Here is a 25438-nt window from a genome sequence, read left to right on the forward strand (position 1 = left end):
AGAGGGAAGGGTTTAGAGGTGTCACTTGGTCAATTCAGAACACATGAGTGTGGAAAACATCACACATGGAAAACAAGGATCTTGTAGCCATTAATAGCTGCGCAGTTTGGGTTGGTACAACTTCTCATGCAATGGGAACAGGTTGAGGAGAGTCATAGGAGATTAAATTCATCCTTCCAGACAACTAGTACTCTAATGGAAGACAGTTCTCAATTACTGGAAATAACAGGCAAAAAACACCCAGATTGAACAATTCACAACTAGTTGATGTACAGCAATACAATAAATCTATAAATAAATGAAACAATGTGTGTGTGTGTGTGGGGGGGATTCTTTGTTCTTAACTTGCTGCTGTGCAATTTCACGGAATACCTCTGTATTTTAGTACAAATTGAGTATCTCTTATCCAAAATGCTTGCTACCAGAAGTGTTTTCGATTTCAGATTTTGGAATACCTGTGTTTGCACCTACGTACTTAGTGAGATATCTTGGAGATGGACCCAAAATGTAATTCAGTTATGTTTTATATAGACCTCAAACACATTGCTAAAAAGTGATTTTATACATATTTTAAATATATGTATCTTTATACATAATATTTTGGGCCGCAGTGGCTGCAGAACTTGCTTATTGGAAAGTTGACAGTTCGAATCCAAGGAGAAGGGTGAGCTCCCATTGTTAGCCTCAGCTTCTGCTAACCTAGCCATTTGAAAACATGCAAATTTGAGTAGATCAATAGGTACTGCTTCAGTGGGAAGGTAACGGCGTTCCATGCACTCATGCCAGTCACATGATCTAGGAGGTGTCTATGGACAATGCTGGCTCTTCGGCTTAGAAATGGAAATGAGCACCACCACCCCGAGTCGGACACAAATGGAATTAATGCCAAGGGGAAACCTTTACATAATATTTTAATGTTCTTTTGTATGAAACATTGTTTGTCTACACTGAACCATCAGAAATCAAAGATGCACCTATTTCAGCTATCCATTTGGACAATTACTGATTTTGGCCAGGCAAGATTTCTGGATAAGGGATGCTCAACCTGCATGACTTGTTTATCAGTTGTGTCCATCTAATTGTTTTATAAACCACAATTGTATCCTCCAACTCATTTTTTACTGTAGTCTTTCCCTTATAAAAGCTGACGGTCTATAAAAATCTACTTGAGAATAAGTTCCATTGAGTTCAATAGGATTTATGTTTGATGAGGCATATAGATTTAATTGGAAGCAGAGATGGATATCCTGTGTTCTTTAAGAATTTGTTGGACTACAACTCTCACCACTCTTTGCCATGGTTATGCGGATGCATTTGGATTGCAGACATTGCTCTTTTAGGGGCTTTTTAAAGGTCCAGAATATATAGATTTGCTTCAAAATTTTGTTCACTTATTTAGTACATAGTTGTTTAAGTCTAAGAACTTTGAGAGTTCTTTGAGAGTTCTTGGTGAACGGGAGAAGTCCCAGCAGATTGGAAGAGGGCAAATAATATTATCATCGTCGTCATCATCATCATCATCATTATCGTCATCTTTATTTATATACGATTCCATCTCCTTGAGAGGACTCAGGGCGTTTCCTAACCCTTATAAAACTATTTCCTAATAAAGTATGGTAGACCCTTCTCACTTTCTTTTTTGCTTTTATGAATCCTGTCTTCTATGGAATTTTGACTTGAAACTGGCACCTGGGATTTAGACAACAACCAAAGCCACCCAAATGTTGAGGCATTTAGCACAGCCCTTTGATGGGTTGTGGCTGCCACTGATATTATCTTCTTTTATAACCGATTAATGTTGATATTCAAAGGGGTATGTGTTAAAAGCAAAACAATGATGAATGAACAAAAGACAGAAACCAAGCTAATTAGTGGGCTGATTTTTATTTTATTTGGATGTGCTACAGGTATGTCTTCACCACAACATTGCCACAACAGAATGATGATTTACCAGATCTACATGACAGCCCTGTCCTGCCCTTTCTATATATTTCATAGCTCCAGGGTTAAACAGCCTTACTTCCTGCCACCTCTCCTACTAGAAATCCAAATCCATGTCTGCTGGGAAAGAGGGGGAAGAGAATTGCAGATGTGAGAAAGACTGAGCAATCTTTGAGGTTGAAGGTAGGGAATATATATTAATCAAAAAGAGAAAAACACCCAAATTGGTACCATGTGAACCATTATGTTGTGACAATTAGAGAAGGGACTTAGTTTCGTTAACAGTGCTCTTATGTAACAAACATAGTTTTAATTGTAACAGTGATTCTTATTAGAGTAGGGCCCGAATCCTGTTTCATCTGTTTTTTCTGTGGTTTTGTACCGCTCCATCCACTCGGGAACAAAAGAAACAGTGAAACGATAGGCAGAGGGGAACGGTAGCCATTTGGTCGGCTGATTTCAGTGCTTGGCTGTAGGCCCTGGCTCACAGGGCCTACAGGCAAGCACTGGGCGCTCGATGCTCGTAGGCCCTGCCTGCCGGGCCTACAAGCGTCAAGTACTCGACTGTAGGCCCTGCACAAGCATTGAGCGCTCGATGTCTTGTAGGCCCAGCTTGCCAGGCCTACAGCCAAGCGCTGAATGCTTGACACTCGCAGGGCCTACAAGTATCGAGTGCTCGGTGCTCAGCTGTAGGTCCTGTGAGCCAGGCCTATGAGACATTGAATGCTCAAATACTCATAGGCCTGGCTTACAGGGCCTGTAGCCAAGCGCTGAATGCTTGACACTCGTAGGCCTGGCTCGCAGGGCCTACAAGCATTGAGTGCTCGGTGCTCAGCTGTAGGCCCTGTGAGCCAGGCCTATGAGACATTGAATGCTCAAATACTCATAGGCCTGGCTTACAGGGCCGACAGCGAAGCGCCGGACCCACTCGGCTGTAGGCCCTAACTGGCAGGCCCTGTTTTTTCTGGGCCTTGGGCGGAAAAACCCATTAGTAAGCAGCGCACAGAAACAGGGCCATATGAACAGTACAAATAGAAACTGCAAGTGATTTCATACAAATACACAAGACTAGTTCTTATCATAATATCAGAGAAGGACTTGAATATGCAATTGTCTGGCTGGGTGTGGTGTGTGGATTCTGTGTATATAAAGGATGCAAAAAGGAAATGGAAAATGTGGTGTGAGTGACAGACTGGAAATTAGATGGTAGGGTGATGTTAAAGTTGTTCCTTTTTCTATGGTCAGACATGACTATGGGTTTCTACAAGTCAAGCAGCCACAAGAGACTTTTCAGAAGCCTTCTTGAAGCCTTTTCACAATGGCCAATGGTAAAAAGGCCTAATTCTGCCATACCAGCTTACAACCCAAGCAGAATGAGGCAGGCTTTCTACCCGTATTTATATACATCTTGGGTTAACAAAAAAAAAAAAAAGCCTCATAAAGAAGAGGTTCTTTAGCCATGTTGTTTCAACATGTCCCGCCTTCTTCAAGGCACCTGAGGGCAATTTTGGAAGCAACGTTTCAGTCATCCAGGACACTGAAGTGTTTCATCTCCTTATGCTGAATCTTTGATTCCCTGAGTCAAACCTGAGAAGAAACAAGGGAACAAGGGGACACTAACAATTCAGAAGGACACATATCATATTTTGGCAAGGAGATTTTTTTTGCTTTCAGATCAACTCAACCAATATTGTTCATTCTGAGAACTCTTACAGCAAGAAAGAGATTGAGAGAGAGGGAAGACCTTCCCAGTCTTGATATTGTTTCAACCCAAAGTGCTGAGAATCATATTTGAAACTCTTTGTATAGTAACCATCTATCACTGACTGTTGAAATAAGGACAATAAGAGGTTGGGATGTGCAATTCATTTAAAAAATGGTTCAAAAGTCATTACAAAACGGGGGCGTTGGCGTTTCAACTCTAAAGTGTTTCCAAAGTATACTTAGTGAAAATTTCATTACTATAACGAGACTAACTAAATTTAATTACTATTTTGTTACAGTGATTGCACATGCGTAAAATTACTATAATTGGGAAAACTTCAGAGGCCCCTATCTCCCTCTTTTAAAAATCTATTGGGTTGAAACTTGCTACAATGGTAGAACACATTTATCACTATTAGCCCACCAAATTTCAGAATGTTTCACTTATCCACAGATTTTTGGTGAATTTTCAAAGTTTCTATACATGTTTTTTAATAATAAAATGTGCTCCTAGTTTCAAAGTGTTATTTCCTGTTTAATTGTGTAGTCCTTTCTTTGAAAGTTGTTTTTCTACTCCAGAAACTTTGCTCCTATGTTAGAAACTTTACTAAATTGCTGGAGACTCCACAAAGCAAAATGTGCTATATACAGGATGATGTCCCTTGCCCAAAAACAACGTTTTTGCAGTGTAATAAACTTTTCCATGTTTTTATGACAGAACCAATTAGGAAATGAAATTTATAACCCAGGAACAAAAATTATAGTGTAGAATATTAACAAATGTATTGGAACTCTGGTTGGCTACAGACCGATCTCCTCTCCTAATAGGGGCTTTCTGATGCAGATGTATACTGGGGAATGTAGTTTAAGGCAGATTCTTTTGAATTCTTTGGCATAGGGCTTCTCCCCTTCTCAAAATGCACTGCTCCCTTTTTTCACTGCTTCTAATTGTTGAGACTCCATTAATTTCCTGGGAGAGGAATGGCAAGGCAGGCACTAAGGCAGACAGGCAGCCTTTTTGGCTTTGCTTTTTGAGCTTTGCTTCCTTGAATTGAATATGAAACAGACTTTGGGAGCCTTCCAAGATTTACAAAACTAAAACGAAAAAGTATAGGGTAAGTTTTTCAAATTTCTAAGTCCATAAAATCCTTTTGTGGTCACAATTATACTAGCAACATATATGACAGTGGTGCTTGCTAGTCCTAAACATGTCATTGTTCCCCCTTCCACAAAACTTTTCTCTACAAACCTCCCATCGTTCCTTGCATCAGAAATGCTGCCAAACAGTGGTCAAGCTGTAATAAAAACTTTCCTATATCTACCTTAGACACGGACTTGCAAGCCTGGATAACAGCAGAAAAAGGCAAATGTCTCTGGCTCAGCCATACCAAGTCAATCTTGACAGAGGACATTTGAGCTCCTTAATGTGCTCCACTAATTCCAAATCGGCTGACCTTTTTCTCAAACCCTTCATTCCCAATTTCATTATACAAAAACCTTCTGCATTACATGACATACTTCAATATTTTTGCCTTCTAATTTTATTCAGCCAAAGTGTCCTGTAACCCCACCCCAGGATTGATACAATGCTGGTCCTACTGAAGATCAAGTCCTGCTTTCTCTTTCAGTGTATGGGTTCGTTTTGTAGTTCTGAGGTAAAAAGTATATTTGGAAGAATCACAGTGCAAACATCCTCATGTGACAGCAGAACAATGAAGAGCAAAGGCTTTTGAACAACCTGAGCAAAAGCTATTCAAATATCACACACAAAACACTTGCCAAAACAACACAGACTATTCTGTAAACATAAATACGGAAGCCCTAGAACTCTCTCCCTTCATGAATTTCCACGGTATGTGATGTTGGTGAATGTGGAGGTGGCTCCCTTGTACAACGGGTTGTTGGCCTGAAAGAGAAGGTAGAGAAAGGAATGAGAACAAATGATAGTCTGCATCTGCTAAACAATAGGTCACTCTCAATGCATGTATTTTCAAGACTTGGCAACTATCACTTGGCTCCCCAGGAGACCTTTTAGAGCCACATATGCACTTCTACAAATCTGCATTTTTAAACTCATGACCCCTTTTCACCCAATTTTTTTTTGCATGACCCCAAGTGTATAGCTATATAAAATAGGTATAAAAATCAAACATTTACTGAAAATAAGTCAGCAAGGCTTTTTAAACAAGCTGATTTTCCCTTTCATGAAATACAGCTGAAGCATTTTTTGCCAAGTCAACTGTAAACACTGCACATGGTTGCAAATAGAGTTGTATAAATGGGTGACATTTAGAAACATTTTACTGCTGCCAATTTTTGTGATACCAACATTAAGCCATTTGGGATCAGGACCCACCGTTTAAGAAGCAATGTCCTAGAAGACAGTTGGGACTATTTGGGGAGAAACTTTTTCAGGAAAAATAATATTTGAAGGGTGTTTTGTGGCCCTGGGGGTCCACAAATTGGTCTTCAGTATTGCATATGGACCACCCTTTCTTCACAGCTGGATCTATACTATAGATTCAAACTGGTTTATCAGCTAGGGCTATCAGGTGAAATAAGAGGCAGAGATCCTGTTCCTTTAACAGGTGCGCAGAAGACAATAACAGCAGGTGCTACTTGTGTATAAATTTTTGGCTTGTGGGACTATTAACATCTCCTTATCTTTCAAATCTCCTTATTGAGATGAAACTGCAAGTGGGAGATCTTTCCCTCTTTTCCTTTTTAAATTTTATGTAAATACACACCACACAAAATGGACATCTGATGATGCTGCACAGGCACTTTAGATAATGGAGTAGTTAGTACATTAAGAAATATGCATTAAAATACATATGGTCAAACTCCTGTATGAACTACCTAGTATATTTGTGATACTTAACTAAGGCCCCTTCTACAATACCACATTATCCAGATTATCACATCAAATAATCAAAATTATCTGCTTTGAACTGGATTATATGAGTCTACACTGCCATAGTCACATAATTCAGTTGAAAGAGGATAATCTGGATTTTATATGGCAATGCAGAAGGGGCCTAAGTAAGTTATCCTCATTTGTCCCTCCCTCCCAATGATAACAGTTGGCAATAGTTACAGATGTGTAAAGGAAAGGTTTCCCTTGACATTAAGTCTAGTCAAGTCTGACTCTGGGGGGTGGTGCTCATATCCATTTCAAGAGCCAGCGTTGTCCGTAGATGCCTCCTAGGTGATGTGGACAGCAAGACTGCATGGAGCGCCGTTACCTTCCCGTTGAAGCGGTATCTATAGAACTATTCACATCTGCATGGTTTCAAACTGTAGATTGGCAGAAGCTAGGACTAACAACAGGAGCTCACCCTATCCACAGATTCAAACCACCAACCTTCCGATCAGCAAGCTCTGCAGCTTAGTGGTTTAACCCACTGAGCTACCGCAGCCTCTTACAGATGAGTAAATCTAGATAAATGTTTTGTATTTATAATTGTTACATAATCATTTAAAATCCTAACTAAGTAATACAGTGTATATGGAGAAAAGTACATAACAACAAACAGTTCCATGACACAAATATCACTACAGCAGAGAAAATAAGGATGGGAATAAAGTATGTGGGATGTGAAGAAATACAATGAAATTGAGACTAAGGCACATCTTTATCCCTTATTGAGAGGCACACATTATAGAATTCAGCTTCCCAGTAATATGCTACATTATTTTGTCTCTCTCTTCCCTTAAAACAGTGGTTCTCAATCTGTGGATCCCCAGGTGTTTTGGCCTGCAATTCCCAGAAATCACAGCCAGTTTACCAGCTGTTAGGGTTTCTGGGAGTTGAAGGGCAAAACATCTGGGGACCCACAGGTTGAGAACCACTGCCCTAAAACTTTCAGCAATGAAGTCAACAAAGGAGAAATAAATGTTCACACAATGATGTCCAGCACTCAATTTTTCAGTATGTTTTGAAGAAAAACTGCAAGTAGAGATTTTGGTGATATCCACATGTTTCTATAGCTAGTTTCAGGTGAAATCTGGTATAAAATTGTTATGAATATGTAATGTGGAATAATCAAAGTATTTATTAACAGCACAATAGGTCTGCTCTTGGTCCCATGACACCATTCTGACGCTTCTCACCGTGTCCCATTTAGCCCTGGCCCGCTCTTCTTCAAACTTGGCAAACTCCCGCCGGTCATGGATGGTGATAAGCAGTTTCCAGATAAGAAGTGCAACCAAGCCAATAAGCAAGATAGCTCCAGTCACTGAAAGCAGAACTACCAGGACATCGGGTCCCTTCGGGCAATCTACAAGAAAGCATATGATCATATAACTCTGTGAAGCATTTTTCTTCACTTTTGGCCCCTAATATTTCCTGCTTTAGTAAATCTAATCACACATATACTCAGTCCAGGATGTTTGCCAAAGGTCATTTCTAGTAATGGGGATGAGCAAATCACTGTCTAAAACAGTTATAGAAAGTTGTTTCATAAGCATTCTCTTGGGAAACTTACGCTCAGCTCATATCCTTCAATATTTCACATACAAAAACCAGGACATGTGTAGCCAAGTAACATCTGAATGTGGCCAAGATGATAAAAAAATTAATCAAGAGGGAGACATGTGTTAGGAGAGGCTGCAGCAGTCTGCCTTTGTTTAAGCCAATTGGGAAAGATAGATTTCCGGCCCTCCTTTGCTTTCTCTGTTGCTGAATTAATTAAGTGCAAACTAGTGATGTGCACGGTATTAATTTCATCTGTTTCATTTGTCTATTCATTTTGTATCGTCCATTTGGATGCACGAAACGAAAGACACCATTTTTGGACAAAACAAAAGGCGACACAAAGGAGATAGCTGCACGGTCACCATGCTTGCTTTCGTTTACCTTTCATTTCAGGCTGCATAACAATAAGCAGATACTGACAGAGGGCTGCTTTCCCATGACAGCTGATGTGTACCAATGGGTGTTAATAATAATATTAATAACAATAGTTACTCTGGGATCCTAAGCTGAGTCTGAGAGAGGTCTGTTTCCCCATGACAGCTGATGTGTACCAATGGGTGTTAATATTATTATTATTATTATTATTATTAATAATAATAATAATAATAATAATAATAATAATAATAACAATAGTACTCTGGGGAAGATCCAAACGTTTTAAAAGTTGGCAGGCTAAAAGGGGGTGAAATGCCCTCCGTGTGTGGCAATTTTCACTCCTCTAGCCCAAAAACTAAGTGGGGGGTGAGCCTCAGAAGCCCTCCCACTGCTGCCAATGGTCTGAAAATTTTCGTTGTTTTCCTAAGCAAGGTGAAAATTCCATTCGTATAGGCGTCCCGTTTTCAGAAAAATGGGGACAAATACAAAACTGATACAAAAGAATGAAACTAAACAAAACGAACAGCTATTCCATACAAATGCACACCACTAGTGCAAACTACTATTTCACTTTGAACTTAGTCCGCAGATGGCAAATGGAGAAAATGTGAGAAGGCTGGAGAAACTGGAATGTTTTAAAAGCAGTTGGAAAAGCTGGACAACAAAGAATTAATGAGGATTGTTTCTGCCATATTGGGACTGTGTGTCAGCTTCTGGCTCAGAGATGACTCCACGGTGCAAGATTATTTGGGGAGACGTCTGAGCCTATGGTGCAATAGTAGGTAAAAGTATATTGCCTTTTGTGTCTGGCAGATGCATGCATGCCAAATATTATTTCATAATTGCAACTTGATGACTGCATATGTGAATTCCAAGTTGCCATACTTTTTCATCAGAAACAGTTAATATATTCATAGTTGCTAGTCATCAATAGATGGACATGTATGAGTTACCCAGTTTTCTAGAAGCAGCTCTCTCACATCCATTTGCCCAAGCCAAACTAGGTTAAGAATAAATATTTTGGTAAAATTCTGCTATATTAAGGAAAATCTACTTTTGGAATAAAGTCATCTTAGAGTAACATACTGTATATGTCTCACCTGCATTCATATCCTATGCATTTCCCCTATATATATATTTTTTTAAAAATTCCATGTGTAATCATATTTTAAAAATACAAATAAGTATATTTTTGTGTGTGTCAAGAGCGACTTGAGAAACTGCAAGTCACTTCTGGTGTGAGAAAATTGGCTGTCTTCATGGACGTTGCCAAGGGGATGCCCAAATGTTTGATGTTTTTACCATCCTGTGAAAACATTGCTGCTGAAGTGGAGTGTGACGTTACAGAAGTTGTAACAATGGCCAGCAGCAGACCATATTAATTTTAGGATAAAAACAAACATTGAGGAAGAGAGGCTGACTCTAAGTGGGAGATAGTGGAGGTTGTGAACGAAGACTGTGTTTGATGATTACTTGGATAGCAGTAAAGGTAAAGGTAAATGTTTCTCCTGACATTGTCTAGTTGTGTCCGACTATGGGGGTTGGTGCGCATCTCCATTTCTAAGCCAAAGAGCCAGCGTTGTCTGTAGACACCTCCTAAGTCATGTGGCCAGCATGACTGCATGGAGCACCGTTACTTTCCTGCAGTGTATAACAGTATATTAGTATAAAATGGGCAACTGTGCCAGGAGCAGGGACCATTATTTTTCAGGGTGGAGGTGCAGGGGAAAATCCAATGTGGGCATGCTTTTGACCATTGTGTCAAGGAAGGAAGGAAGGAGGGAAGGAAGGAAGGAAGGAAGGAAGGAAGGAAGGAAGGAAGGAAGGAAGGAAGGGAGGGAGGGAGGGAGGGAGGGAGGGAGGGAGGGAGGGAGGGAGGGAGGGAGGATAAGGACATTTGTTTGTTTGTTTTAGGATTGAGGCTTGGGGGGTTGCAGTCTTGACTTGAGGCAAATCAAGGGCTTGTTCCCCATCCCTGATATCCAAAAAGAAATACTGCAATTATTTATATGAGAAGTGTGAACTAATATAAAAACACCTTAAATTATATTCCATATAATTATATGTAGTATTTAATATGGCTGTAACTACTGCCTGGTCACACCCATGTGGGAGTCCAAGGTCATATCAGTGAATCCCATGAAGATTTTTCCTGATGTTCCCCTCTTTCACATTCACTCTAGTTCTTATTTTACATCAATATCCTCTCTGATTCAGGTTTAGTGCAAGAGCCTTGAAGTAGTCCAATGCAAGCATTTAAGTGAAAGAATTAGATTCAGACTGTATTCAAATTAGGTATTAACCACTTCTTCTGAGAACCAGAACAGCTCACAAACTGTGTAGACTGGGCAATGATGGGTTGTTGACAATGATGCAAGCAATGAGGAAGAATCCTGGCAAATGAGTAGTAGTACAGGTTTCTACAGCTTCATGTCGATCATTTGGTGAATTAGTTACTTCCCCAAATAGTTTTTCCCAGAAAGTTTATGGATTAGCCAAACATCTGTTACCCCCTAACCACAGTGTTGTGTACATCACTTTTTGTTCCTGTACAGGGTGTTTAACAATCCTAAGGTATTATGGAAAGGGTGACAGCTTTTGTGGTTTCCCACCAAACATTAGCTGGTCTCAAAATATTCCCTCCTGAGGTCTGGTTAAATCTACCCAAGTGTTAATTGGCTTTCAATCTCTTACATGTATCCTGAGTCACCAGCCATATTTATATCCCCTGTGGCTAAGGGTGTGTGTCTTTTCGAATTCATTGTGCAACCAACTAGAGGTTTTAGCGTCCTCTGTGGGGGTCAGAATGACCTCTATGACTTTTTCTCACAGGTTGAATCTGTTGTTGAAGGCTTTCAAGGCCAGAATCACATTCTGGAACATGGAGAGAATGCTTCTGAAACATGGCCATACAGCCCGGAAAACTCACAGCAACCCATTTTCTCACAGGTCCCATCATGCTTTTCAAGAAAGAGGAAGTGATTTTTGTGTTGCTAGAGGCTACTGTAGAGTTCATTCTTTCATTCCCCTTTGTGCTGCTATTAAGCAGAAGAGACAGGTTCAACATCTAAGAGCCTAACAGATTTCTTTACAGAAGTTTGATAAAGAATTACCCATGACTCCAAATACTTTGTAGCAAAGGATGATGGGCAAAATTTAATTCTGAAGTAAAAGATGGCAAGGTTCAAAAATGAGCACAAAAGTCCTTGATCCCTAGTTGAAGTTTCTGGTCATTTTATATAGCAAAAAGAGGCTTTTACTCCAAGAAATATAGAATTATGCATATCAAACATGCCTACTTTTGCAGATGGTAGAAACTCAATCCTAGACATTTTGTAAGAAAAGTCAATTTGTCTGGCATTTTCTGTTTTTAGTTATACGCATTTTAGTAAAATAAATGATTGGATACATTAATATAATTTTTCTTGATGGACAAAAGCAATTATTATTTAACAATAAACTACAGTAATTAAGTAGTGATAAAATAAATTTACTAAAAATGTGGGAGCTAACACTTATAATTAGTAGCCAAGTATATGACTAGTAACTGCTTCTTAGCTTATAGGTATCTTGCTCAAAATATTCCTACCTTGTAAGTTCACCCTCCAGCTTTACTGTCCTTATTCCAATATCTCTTGTCTTATCTTCTTGGCTCTTGGGACAGCAATTCCCTTGCTGAATATGGATGCTGTGACAATTATTTTCTCTTTGATATACCCATTTCCCAAGGAAAACTTTGCCCTACCAGCAATTCTCCTCTCCTACAATAAGGATGAAGAAACTCTAGCCTCAAAAGCCCCTTGGCATTGTGACAAATGGGAAGGAATTGTGACCAGCTCATATGAAGAGCCAGTGTTCCTCCATCCTCACCCAACAGAAAAAAAGCTCGAATGCATGCTGTTATTTTTGCATATATTGCCCATTTTTATCTTCATGTGTCACTTAATTCATCCTCTGTCTGTTGCTATATGCCTCTGTGTACTTCTGATTTATGGCAACCCTATTGCCGGGTTTTCTCAGCAGGATATGTTCACAGGGGTTTGCCATTCTCTTTTTCTGAGGCTGAGTGGCTTGTCCAAAGTTTTCAACTTTCATCTTACAAAGTCCTAGTCCAACACTCAAACCACTTTTCCCTTCACTCTAGAAATTCAGATTTTAGAAGCTCTTCTGGAATCTATGCCTTCAACAATGTGTCTTAGGTGCAAAATACACACAAGTTGGCTGGAAAATAAAGTAATTCCTGAAAATGAACTAAGCAGAACCGAGAAATGTTACTTCTTTGAACTACAGCTCTAAAGTAATTTTTCTGAACTACATCAGTCTCTTTCACGTACTACTGAGAAATCATTTGCAATCGTCATATACACAATCCCCAAAGATCAAGCTCTGGATCAATGTTTTTTAGCCCTCACCTGGTTCCTCAATGACATAGAGGATAGATTTCCCACTGGAGTCTTCAAAATACTGGAAACGTACCACACAGTCATCCTCATCCTTGTAAGTACAATTCACAGCATTTTCTCCCTTGTCTCCTGCAAGAGAAGGCAGAGGAAAGAACAGTTAGTCCATTTCTGTGTCTCCATGATGGACAATCCCGATGCCTTTGAGAAATTTGCAAGCGGGGCTTGAAATGTCACAAGCACACAAATAGCAAGGGTCCCAAATCAAGAGCTTGCAATTAGATTTGAGGGGAGCAGGGTTTGGCTTGCTTTCAATGTGCAAGTCTGGGTTCTCAATTCCAAAACAATAAAAGACAAAGTTTGGAGAGTAGGACTGTGTAGTCTACAATAACCCTTCATCTCCCTCGTTCTCTGTCCTATCTATCTATCTATCTATCTATCTATCTATCTATCTATCTATCTATCTATCAATCAATCTATCTATCTATCTATCTATCTATCTCTTGAATTCTTGATCAATTGATTTAATGGTCTGTGTGCCTGGTGTTGAGCTTTAGATACAGAACATGGATTTAATCAAAGCAACCAGCCATCTTATTGCCTTCTTATCTGAATGGAAGTGGCATCCTATTTGCTGTTGCCATTTCAAGCTGACATGGGTTTCACAGAGCCTATTGGAAAATTTTCAGAAATGAAAAATGACTCATGTATTTCTTACGCACCAAGTTCCTGCACCAACTCAATTACGTCCCGGCAGTTGCGGTTGCAGGCGTCTTGCTCCATTAAGACACCCCGCTCAAACTTTTTACATTCCACACATTCTCTGTATAGGAAGAAAAAAAAGGCAGATGCAGTGAGAACATGAAAAACAATAGTATGGGTGGCATTCACTTTAAATCTGTCTCCCAGAAAATGTGGTGAGGAAAAGTGACTTTAATAGCACTTCAATCACCCACCTCCATTCAGCCAAGGGATGTATCCCTCCAATAGCATATCACACACTTAAGGTTCCCCCAGGTCTCAGGATTTGTCCTAAGTCGCTACTAAGCATGGAGTGAAACAGCATGATCCCTCCCATTGGTGCAGTCAATGGCTTTAGCTCCTCTTCCCAGTGAAGCCAATATGATTCTGGGCTGCATCAACAGAAGTATAGTGCCTAGATCGAGGAAAGTTATAGTCCTACTCTAGTCTGCTTTGGTCAGACATCACCTAGAATACTGTGTCCAGTTCAGGAAGGATATTGACAAGCAAAAACATATCCAGAGAAGGGGGGGCCAAAATGATCTAAGGTTTGGCTGCCAAACCCTGTGAGGCATAGCTTAGGGAGCTGGGTACATTTAGGTTGGAGAAAAGAAGGCTGAAAGGGATCACGATAGCCATGATTCAATATTTTTTGAGGATGTCAGATTGAGGAGAGGGTGAACTTGTTTTCTGCTGTTCTGGAGATTAGGACATAGAACAATGAATTTAAATTGTATGAGAAAAGATTCCCCTCAACATTAGGAATAGCTTCCTGATGGTAAGACCTGTTTGGCAGTGGAATATGCTGCCCTGGAGCATGGTGGAGTCCCCTGTTCTGATGGTGTTTAAATAGGGGCTGGATGGCCATCTGTTGGAAGTGCTTCAAATGCATTTTCCTGCATGGCAGGGGGTTGGACTGGATGGCCCTTGGTATCTCTTCCAACTCTACCATTCCACATGGCTGGACTTGCTCAATTGACCTAAGAAACTATAGTACCTGCCACTTGGCTCATCTTACTCTCCAACTCTTTCCATTCCAAATGGCCTTTCCAATAACCATTACTCAATATTTTTGCCTACAATAACTTATTTTTGGATTCATTCTTCATTCTTTTTCCTTTTGTATCATCATATCTAATGCCTATAAGAGTGCAAAACCAATATTTATTTATTTAAATTGAACAATGCCTAAAAGTTATAAACAAGACTACAATTGGAAGATGATTTGGAGGTTTTAGGTTCAGGGTCCCCTTAAAATTACAGGGTGAATGGCCAGAAGAACTAGTACAGGCTTGTTCCTGCTTAGAATAATTAGAGCAGTGGTTCTCAACCTGGGGTCCCCAGATGTTTTTGGCCTACAACTCCCAGAAATCCCAACCAGTTGGCCAGCTGTTAGGATTTCTGGGAGTTGGAGGCCAAAACATCTGGGGACCCCAGGTTGAGAACCACTGAATTAGAGCTTTTGCCAAATCTATCAGTCTCCACCTATAAAATATCAGACACAGCCAGGTTCTTTCTATGATCCACAAGGTCAAATTCTTCTCCTGCTGCTGAAAAACTGCCAGGTGCCATAGAGTTCTGCTCACACCTGACACCTCTGTGACCTGTCAAACATTTCCCTGGCTCCATCACCCGAATTGCAAGGACTCAATTTTAGGAAAACCGGCAGTTCTGTGTACTAACATGAGTCCATAATTCTTAACTCATTGTTCCTGCTGATCTCCCAAGACCATGTAAGCAAAATTATGAATCACAAGAAAAAATGTAACAAGGGCATCTCATTATAATATAAAGGCCCAACAGGTAGATGCAATGGAATTGGGCCAATGTTCACAAGGGCTGGAAGATTCTGGGAGCTACAGTTTAAAATATACAGTAGAGTCTCACTTATCCAACATAAACGGGCCGGCAGAACGTTGGATAAGTGAAAATGTTGGATAATAAGGAAGGATTAAGGAAAAGCCTATTAAATGTCAAATAACATTATAATTTTACAAATTAAGCACCAAAACATCATGTTTTACAACAAATCAGCAGAAAAAGCAGTTCAATACACTGTAACGTTATGTAGTAATTACTGTATTTACAAATTTAGCACCAAAACATCACAATGTATTGAAAACATTGACTACTAAAACACTGACTTCTAAAAGGCAGACTGCATTGGATAATCCAGAATGTTGGATAAGTGAAGGTTGGATAAGCAGGACTCTACTGTAGTTGTCAAAACATGACTTTGAACTAAATATTAGCAGATGACATTTGAAATTAAGCTGAGAGTCCAAGATTTCCACCCTGAACTCATAGGATGGAAACCTTGTCAGGACAGGAATAAACAAAACATGCTGATAGCATAAATATTGTGGAAGCAGTCATGGATGGCTAAGTCTATCCGACATGCTGAGATTCAGACACTAAGACTTCTAGAGACAGAGCCTGGAAGCTCAGGTGTGACTTATTGGGTCAGCAGGAGAGCATGACTATGCCTGTGGCTCAGTGGCAGATTATTAATAGCAAGAGCTAAATGAAGGAATGGCTTGCTCTCTTGCTTCTGGCCACTCAACCTCAGATCTTCTGACTCCCCATGGAGACCTTGAAAAGTAAGTCCAGCCCTGACATTTCCAATTAAACTGTTAAAACCAGAGACCTTTCCCATATAACCAAGTGATAGTTTTGAAACCAGCCCACTCCTTGAACCACTTACTTCTTGATGGTGCAGGCATCAGGACATGTGGGGCATTTCTCACAGGTGTCTCCATAAGAGCCAGGCTGGGTGCAGACACATTTCCCACAGGCACAGTATCCACGCCCTTGTCCACTGCACACCAGGCCATTGGTAGACATGCAGGTGTCAGTCCTTGTGGTGCAATTGCAATAGGCCCCTGTCCAGTCAGGATCACAGTTGCAGTCACCACAGTCACATTTCCCATGGCCTGTAGAAAGATAGGAAACTAGCTTAGTCTGAGTCAAACCACTGATCCATCTAGATCAGTGCAAGAACAATTATCCAGGATTTTAGGCAGTAGTCTTCCCAAGCCCTATCTGAAGATCTCCATTGGCATCTTATAGCTTGACTTGGGTTTGTTTAGCATCAGAAATTAGACAGGATCAGATGCAATCAAATTAGTGTGTAGACTGTGTGATTAAAAGACTGGAATGGAACCCTAATTGAATTGGGTGTTGGGACTTCTTCAAAAACCTCAACGATTCTTTGCAGCAAGGGATCTGTTTTAGAATTCAAGGAAGCCACTGATTCTCTCAACTTTCAGATCCTCTTTAGTGAAATGTACCTAGTAATCTGAGATGTGAACATATATGCCATTAAACTGTGTGTATTGTTAATGTATTTGCTCTGTTACTTTTGTAACATTGTGAGCTTCCCCGAGTCCCAACGGGGAGATGGTGGCGGGGTATAAATGAAGTTTTATTATTATTTATTATTATTATTATTCTGCTAGAGCATGTAAAAAGTGCAGGACCAGGTCCTGAATTTGAAATTTAGTTTACTGTTGTTCTTTTTAAAATGTATTTATTATTGCATTTTGTGCCTCTCCCTCAGACAGCTCAAGATTTTTAGTTCTAATCGCTACAAAAATATGACTGAAGCTCATAAGAAATGCTGAACTGGCTAAGATTTCCAGAGGTTAGGAACAAAACTCCACAGTAGAGACTTGTGCATTAAAAAAAAAAAAACGTAATGGAATTGTTCTCCTCCAGATGTTTCCAACTTCAGCTTCCACAATTCCTAACAGCTGGTGACTTGGAACTCTGGAAACTGAAGTCCAAAACGAAAAGCGTTGAGATGGAAAAGTTTAAGAATCCCGATTTCTCTGGTGCTGGTAACATCATAACTTGTAATAAATTGCTTCCAAACTGCTCCATAATAAACCTGTGTATTCTTTCTCCTATTTCAAATACAAACAGGGCTTGGAAATTTACTATTTTGGATTTACAATTCCCAGGATGTCCTGGGTATTTTGTGGAATTATCCAAAAAAGTAATTTCCCTAAACAGCGCTACTACACTGGTCTAGAAATGAGAGAATAGAACATCAGACAGGCATGTAAACTGGATGGGAGAAAGCTTCACAACTACTGCCAGCTTTGAATTGTATCCGGACACCCCTATGTTTTTTTTTATAATTGCAACTGGTTAGGTTTTAACTCATGGCAACTGGTTAGGTTTTGTATCTGCTGCTTTGAGTTTCAAAGAAAATGGTAAAAATATAAATGTGGGAATTAAATAACATTTTTAGCTAGGTAAAAAAAAATCTATTTAGTTTTGGGGCTGCCAAAAGCAACAACAGGCATACACTTAATATTTTACAGCTCTTGGAGCCAAATAGTGAGGCTTCTGTCTCTGCACTGAATATAAATCCTGTTTGGCTGGGCACTGACCTTTCTAAGCTACTGATGCAATAAAGCCATTAGTATTGGGACATATGTGCCACAATCAGGAAAATGGTCAAAGGCTTCCCACCAAAGACTCCCATGAAACTATCTGGAAAAAGGTGTTTTCCCTGAGGTATTTTAGCTCTACTGTATTTCTGCCTAAATAATCCTAGCCAAAGGGCAGCAGCCTCCTCTGCAGTGGAATAATAATGAAAGACTGGTTAATGAAAGACTAAAGTGAAACATGGGTAGAGGGCAGACTAAATATCAACTGGTTGGAATATATCTCTAGTGGTGCTGAAGGAAAATATATACTTAAAAACAGGTTGTGGGATGGTCACATGCTTGAGAAATAATTACTCAGGTGGAATGAACAGAGATAATTTGGCTTAGTTAAATGTTACTGAAAAGGAGGGCTAAGAATGATGAACAGCAACAATAATATAATTATATTTTATATTTGTGTCCTGCAACCCCACCAAAGGATCAAATTTATGCATTGTAACTAGCTTTGCTCTCATAACCATGGTCTTAATATATTTCCCCTCGATGGAATACAGTAGAGTCTCACTTATCCAACATAAACGGGCCGGCAGAATGTTGGATAAGCGAATATGTTGGATAATAAGGAGGCATTAAGGAAAAGCCTATTAAACATCAAATTAGGTTATGATTTTACAAATGAAGCACCAAAACATCATGTTAGACAACAAATTTGGCAGAAAAAGTAGTTCAATACGCAGTAATGCTATGTAGTAATTACTGTATTTATGAATTTAGCACCAAAATATCACGATATATTGAAAACATTGACTACAAAAATGCGTTGGATAATCCAGAACGTTGGATAAGTGAGATTCTACTGTATTCCCAAGATGTAAAATAGTAGACAGAATCTTTTCAAAAGTTCTATTTTTCCCCTCTATTTCCCAACAAAACAACAACAAAATACATAAGGACACCTCACAACCCATGTACTCCAGGTCCCTTATGAAAGCTCCTTCTGGACTTTGAAATTTGTGATCTGATCCCACCAGATTTGAAAAAGCTCAACCAGATTGCCTGTTGTAAGGCACTGCATGCATTCCAGAATAAGCAGCTATCTCTGGGGAGAGTTATGGGTTCCTTTCTTGTTCCCAACTCTCTGAGACAAGGCAACAACAGCTTCTGCCTCATGTCAGTGGCATTTAGTGTAGTACACAGTTATTGTTTAACCCAAGCCACAGTAGCATCATTTTCTAAATCAAGGAGATTTAGGTTCCAGCGAGTCTTTTCAGCCAAAACCCTAGATCTTGTATCTGCTCTGATATCTGCGGAACGAGATTAGCAGAATAATAAAAGCTCAGTGTTGTTGTTTTTCCTCTCTAAAGAATCACAATGGCTGAATTGTGCAATGAATAGCCCGCTTGTTTTATCAGTGTTTGACAAGTGCCACAAACTGCCATGTTGCACAATACTTGTTGTATTTTACAGCTTACACAGAAACTCACATGGAATGGAATGTGCTGTGGTTCTGTATGAAGGGCAAGGCGGAATTAGTCCTGCAACTCAGAGTCACACCAATTGTTCCCTTTTCTGTTATCATCCTGAATCACTTACACAGGCATCCGATCTTGTACAGCAACACAGACAGCCAATCCCAGGCCCCTTGCACACAGCTGAATAAAATCCTACATTTTCTGCTTTGAACTGGAATATATGACAATGTGGACTCAGATAACCTAGTTCAAAGCAGATATTGTGGGATATTCTGCCTTGATATTCTGGATTATATGGCAACAGTCTCTGATATTTTTCTTCAACAGTTGCAGTCTGATGGATGGTGCTCTGAAGAAATTGCATACATATGATATTGTTCCTTGGCAGTTTCTGACAGGTGGAATGCTGTAAGTCCACTAAGGTTAGATTTAGTGGGTGAGCACTGCAGTGGATGTAGGCACCCATTGGATACTTCTGCAATATAACTGCCTGTGCACTACTAATATGAACACTCATATTAGCAGCTTCATCATAACCCTGTCTTCACAAGTACTGCAAGTTCAGCCCAATTTTTCCAGTGTTTTCAAATTTAAAATAATGTCTGCAAGTTCTCCACCTGTCATATCACTTATCTTCATAAAGCCTATAAAGTTTTCTCTTATTCCTGCAAAAAAAAGATATTTTAAAGATGTTTTAAGATGTTTTTAAATTGTTAGATTTTAGCCTGCTCTTGTAAGCCGCCCCGAGCCCTAGGGGAGTGGCGGCATATAAGTTTGAACAATAAATAAATAAATAAATAAATAGATAAACTTCAACATCAACATACCTTAACAAGAGCAATAACTGTTCTAAGTTACTCACATCCAAAGTTTCATCTGCCAAAACAGAGAAACACTGTGATACATTGTATCATTCAAGGTTTTTTTTTACTATCTTGTCACCACAAATATCTATTTGTTCATGACTACTATACTGATCACTAATAGCTACAGTTTTGAGATGATGTTTTGGGTCATTGTCTTCTGATCTGGCATAAGACTTCAAGGCCCTGAAATAACCATCATTGTGCAAAGGTTCTTCACAAGTCATTGCTCCCTCTTAAAGTCAGTTCTTGTCTGCCACAAAGGACAATAGTTTCCACATCAGGCAGGAGTTTCTTTTTGTTTTCTTCTGTTTTCTTTTTATTTCCTTTATTATGATGACTGACTACATCAAGACATTTGGGAAATCTGTTGAGCCATTTGGGTTGAAAATTTAGATGCCTTGTTCTTATCCACAGGAAATACATATCCTGGCAATGGAGTCTGTGGATTTTGCACTAATTGAGCTTTCACTTGGTCATCAGAAACGGACTTGTTCATATAAATTACAAGGTCTAACAATGGCATAGTTCTTGCCTTTGCTCCTGTTCCATGGTTTCTTTGGCAGAGCTTGAATTAGATGAACCAGTGGTAGACGCCTCAGTTTCCAGTTTCCTCAGTTTTGACCTGCAGTCTAGGTGTGTATGTTTCGAGGTCTTAATCAGGACCAGCCATTGTAATGATTCTCAACCTGCTGCCTTCTTGGTCTTCAATATTTGGCCCTTTTTGCCATGAACTCAAAAACATTCAGTTGCTTTTATAAACATTTAGGCACCTTTTAGAGTCAGGTGGCTGAAAGGAAACACTAACAGCAACTAATGGGGCTTTAAGTCTCAGAAGGAGCCCCCAGATGGCGTAGTGGACTAAGTGACTTGAAGGTTGAGTTGCTGACCTGAAAGCTGCCAGGTTCGAATCCCACCTGGGGAGAGTGTGGATGAGCTCCCTCTATCAGCTCCAGCTCCATGCGGGGACATGAGAGAAGCCTCCCACAAGGATGGTAAAAACATCAAAACATCCCGGCGTTCCCTGGGCAACGTCCTTGCAGACGGCCAATTCTCTCACTCCAGAAGCAACTCCGGTTGCTCCTGACACGAAAAAAAAAGAAGTCTCAGAACAGCAACTCAAGCTAGCCTGCAATTGCACAATAAGACAGCTGTGTTTGGAATTCCCCACAACTGCTTTCACGCCTTCCTTTTACACCCCAGTGGAAGGAGCAAGAAGGCGGATGTAGGAAAGAGCTCTGAAAGTGGGAAGAGCAAAAGAACAAGGATGTGACTACCTTCAGGTGTTTTTTAAAAAATAATTTTTCAAAAACTATTAAAGATAATTACATGGGGTAAAAACAAATGAAACTACAAAATTAAAACAATAATTGTGTTCAAATTTCACACTAAAATGTTGATTAGAATCAGAGATATAGCATTTTGAAAGATCACTTATACACATATTTTTACTTTCAATTGGAATATCTAAAAATCAAGATCTATGACCCACACATATTATTACATTTTAGAAACTTCATCAAAATAATTTTAATCTGGTACCTAGTTATTCAAAAAATAATAATTGATAGTTTAGGAGAAATTAAAGTATAGACTTTTAAAGCAAGCAAATAACTTATATATCTGAAAATATTGTAAACTGTATTTAAACAGTACTGCTTTTCTGCAGTTTAATGTTGGTATGATAAGTAACAGGAATACCTAATCTCTTCAAACCCTATCCTCTGAGAAGCAGATCAAATTCTTTCTGATGCTGGAGATACAGCATACATTTTGAGAGAAGTGACATTGTTGAGAGAGAGAGAGAGAGAGAGAGAGAGAGAGGGAGAAAGAGAGAGTGAGTATTTTCCATAATATACATACACTTGTACCTGCCTCACTCTTGCCTCTGGTCAATTAGATTTTGCAGTGTATTTATTTTGAAAATTATCTAAAAATAATCAAGAAAGCCTACTTAACTAGAAGTATAAATGGGATGAGTGACAGGATCTCCTATCATCGAATAGTGATCTCTTTTTTGAACTGCTTTTAATTCTTAAAAGCTTGTGCTAAGACACACACACCGTTACCCCATTCATTTAGCTATATTCCACTTACCAGAACACAACTCCCCCTTGAAGCGGACACAGGAGAAGTCATCGCATTCGCAGTACTTGCCAGAGATCTTGCCAAAGTCACTGCCATAGCAAACACATTGACCGCAGATACATTCACCCCTCTGGCTGCAGAGAGGCTCTCCCTGACGGGGGCTGCAATTGTCCTGCTGAGATGGGCTGTATTCCTCCTCTGAACATTCACAGTGGGAGCCCAGTCGCCCCGGGTGGCAGCGGCACATGCCACATTCAAAGGTCCCATTACCATGCGTACAGATGTCACTATCAGACTCAGCATGTTGCTGGCATTGGCAGTCACAGTCAAAGTTCACTTGAACTGTCAGGCTGTCCTCAAAGCCCACTGGCTTGATGGTGAAAGACTTCTGCCGCTCCTGAGGACATCCTCGCACCTTGGCCTCAATGCTGAAACTCACCTGGGAAGGGCAACACAAACTGAACTGTTTATGCTAAGTATAAATTGCCAAAATCTATCTATCTATCTATCTATCTATCTATCTATCTATCTATCTATCTATCTATCTCAGGGGTCCCCAAACTAAGGCCCGGGGGCCGGATGCGGCCCTCCAAGGTCATTTACCTGGGCCCCGCCCTCAGTTTTATAATATAATATTTTTATATCAGTTTTAAGAATATAATATATTGTATATACATATAATATTGATAATAATATTATGTTATACAATATAATACTAATAATAATACCATATAATAATATTAAATTATATGTTATATATTACATAGAATATTACAGTATAGTTCAATATAGTAATATATAATGCTAATATTGTGCTATGCTAATAATATAATATATTGTATGTACATACAGCTGCTCTGAGTCCCCTTCGGGGTGAGAAGGGTGGGATATAAATGTAGTAAATAAATGCAGTAAATAATTAATTAATTTTAGACTTCAGCTCGGTCAAAGTCTGAAATGACTTGAAGGCACGCAACAACAACAATCCTAATTAACTTGACTGTCTCATTGGCCAGTAGCAGGCCCACACTTTCCATTGAAATCCTGATAGGATTATGTAGGTTAAAATTGTTTTCATTTTTAAATATTGTATTGTTCTTTCATTGTTGTTGTTGCTGCTGTTTTGCACTACAAATAAGACATGTGCAGTGTGCATAGGAATTTGTTCGTATTTTTTTTCAAATGATAATTTGGCCCCTCAACCATTTGAAGGATTGTGGACCGGCCCCCTGCTTAAAAGGTTTGAGGACCCCTGATTTATCTATTAGAGATGTGCATTTTAAAGTTTGTCTTCATAATTTGGATCAAATTAGTTAAATTCGTACTTACTGACTGATACTTCTCTAGTAAGTAAGTAAATCTTTGTACTGAGAAGAAATCTCTAAATGGATGGTCCTTGGGGGTCCCCTCCAACTCAATAGGGGAAGCATATTAATTAGTTTAGAGGATGGAAGTCAGGAGAGTTTAGATAATGCCCTTTTGCTTGAAAGAAGGGGATTGGTCTAGATAATCCTTGATGGCATATTTATCTATGATTTTTGCTCCTGGGTTATAAAGGGTTTCTATCATAGAAACATACAAAAAGTTTATTTAAACTGCAAAAACTTTGTCTTTGTGGGAGAGACATTGTGCTATAGCACATTTTACTTTGTTGAGTCTCCACCAATTGTGCCACAACAACAAAATTTCTGGTGTACAATAATGACTTTCAAAGTAAGGACTACACAATTAAACAGGAAATAACACTGTGAAACTAGGAACAGATTTTCTTATTCAGAGGCTGGGTGGTCATCTGCCGGGAGTGGTTTGATTGTATATTTACTATGATTATTGTTCCTGGGTTATAAATGTTATTTCCTAATTGGTTCTATCATAGAAACATGTTGAAAGTTTATTAAACTGCCAAAACTTTGTCTTTGTGGGCAGGACATCATGCTATAGCACATTTAACTATAGCATCTTGTTGCATCTCCACCAATTTAACAAAGTTTGTGCCACAAAACAAAGTTTCTGAAGTAGAACAATTACTTTCAAAGTAAGGACTACACTATTAAATAGGAAATAACACTTTCAAACCTGGAACAGATTTTCTTTATTATTAAAAAAATGTTGTTTATAAAACCTCTGAAAATTCACCAAGAATTTGTGGATAAGTGAAACATTCTCAAATTTGGTGTACCAACTGTGGTAAATGTGTTCTACCATGGTAGCAAGTTCCAGCCCAATGGCTTTAAAAATGAGGGGAAAAGGAGCCCTTGAAGTTTCCCCAATTATAGTAGTTCAATTATACGCAATTTACTGTAACAAAATAGTAACAAAATTTTGTTACTCTCGTTATAGTAACAAATTTTTCACTAATGATACTTTAGAAACACCTTAGAAATGAAGCGCCAGCATCTCATTTTATAATGACTTTTGAAACTTTTTATTAATCACACATCCCTACTATCTCTCTTTCTCTCTTTGCACTTTGTGTCTTTGCATCTACATATGTTATTCATTACCTAGAGAATCTGTATCATTGCTGCACAAAATCATACGGAGCTTAATTCCAGCATCCCATGTCTTTTTGACATTAACATTAGTGAAAAGGCACAGATTTTATTTCACAGCTGTTGAGCACCAGATATGCATCTGTGGACTGATATTGGGATTTGGGCTGTTCGATATGTGCATACGCAGAACTGACTGGACATGGTGTAACACAACTGCTGTATCTTGTAGTTTTGCACAAAAGCACCAAATTTACTCAAAATGTGGACTAAGACATAGGAATAGAAGGAAACAAAAATCCACCAGCCTTATGGTTGCCTTCAAAGGGCCCTTCAATCCATGGATTCAGAGTAGTGGTTCTCAACCTGTGGGTTCCCAGATATTTTGGCCTTCAACTCCCAGAAATCCTAACAGCTGGTAAACTGACTGGGATTTCTGGGAGTTGTAGGCCACAACACCTGGGGACCCACAGGTTGAGAACCACTGA

The 25438-nt window shown here is 39.3% G+C and overlaps 1 protein-coding gene across 2 annotated transcripts in view; it reads right to left on the reverse strand.

Annotated features, from left to right (window-relative positions):
* Window positions 1-1868: 1868 nt before the first annotated feature.
* itgb3 (integrin subunit beta 3) overlaps window positions 1869-25438 on the reverse strand; it is a 71985-nt gene continuing 48415 nt past the window's right edge. For both annotated transcript variants that reach the window (XM_062958179.1, XM_062958180.1), the window contains 6 exons: window positions 22468-22897; window positions 16343-16571; window positions 13620-13720; window positions 12910-13029; window positions 7759-7925; window positions 1869-5551 (listed from right to left, as the gene is read on the reverse strand). In XM_062958179.1, coding sequence (XP_062814249.1) covers window positions 5483-5551; window positions 7759-7925; window positions 12910-13029; window positions 13620-13720; window positions 16343-16571; window positions 22468-22897 — 1116 coding nt within the window. In that variant the 3' untranslated portion in view covers window positions 1869-5482. The remainder of the gene's footprint in view (window positions 5552-7758; window positions 7926-12909; window positions 13030-13619; window positions 13721-16342; window positions 16572-22467; window positions 22898-25438) is intronic.

The sequence above is a fragment of the Anolis carolinensis genome, chromosome 6, assembly GCF_035594765.1.
Source record: "Anolis carolinensis isolate JA03-04 chromosome 6, rAnoCar3.1.pri, whole genome shotgun sequence".
In the NCBI taxonomy this organism is placed as follows: Eukaryota; Metazoa; Chordata; class Lepidosauria; order Squamata; family Dactyloidae; genus Anolis; species Anolis carolinensis.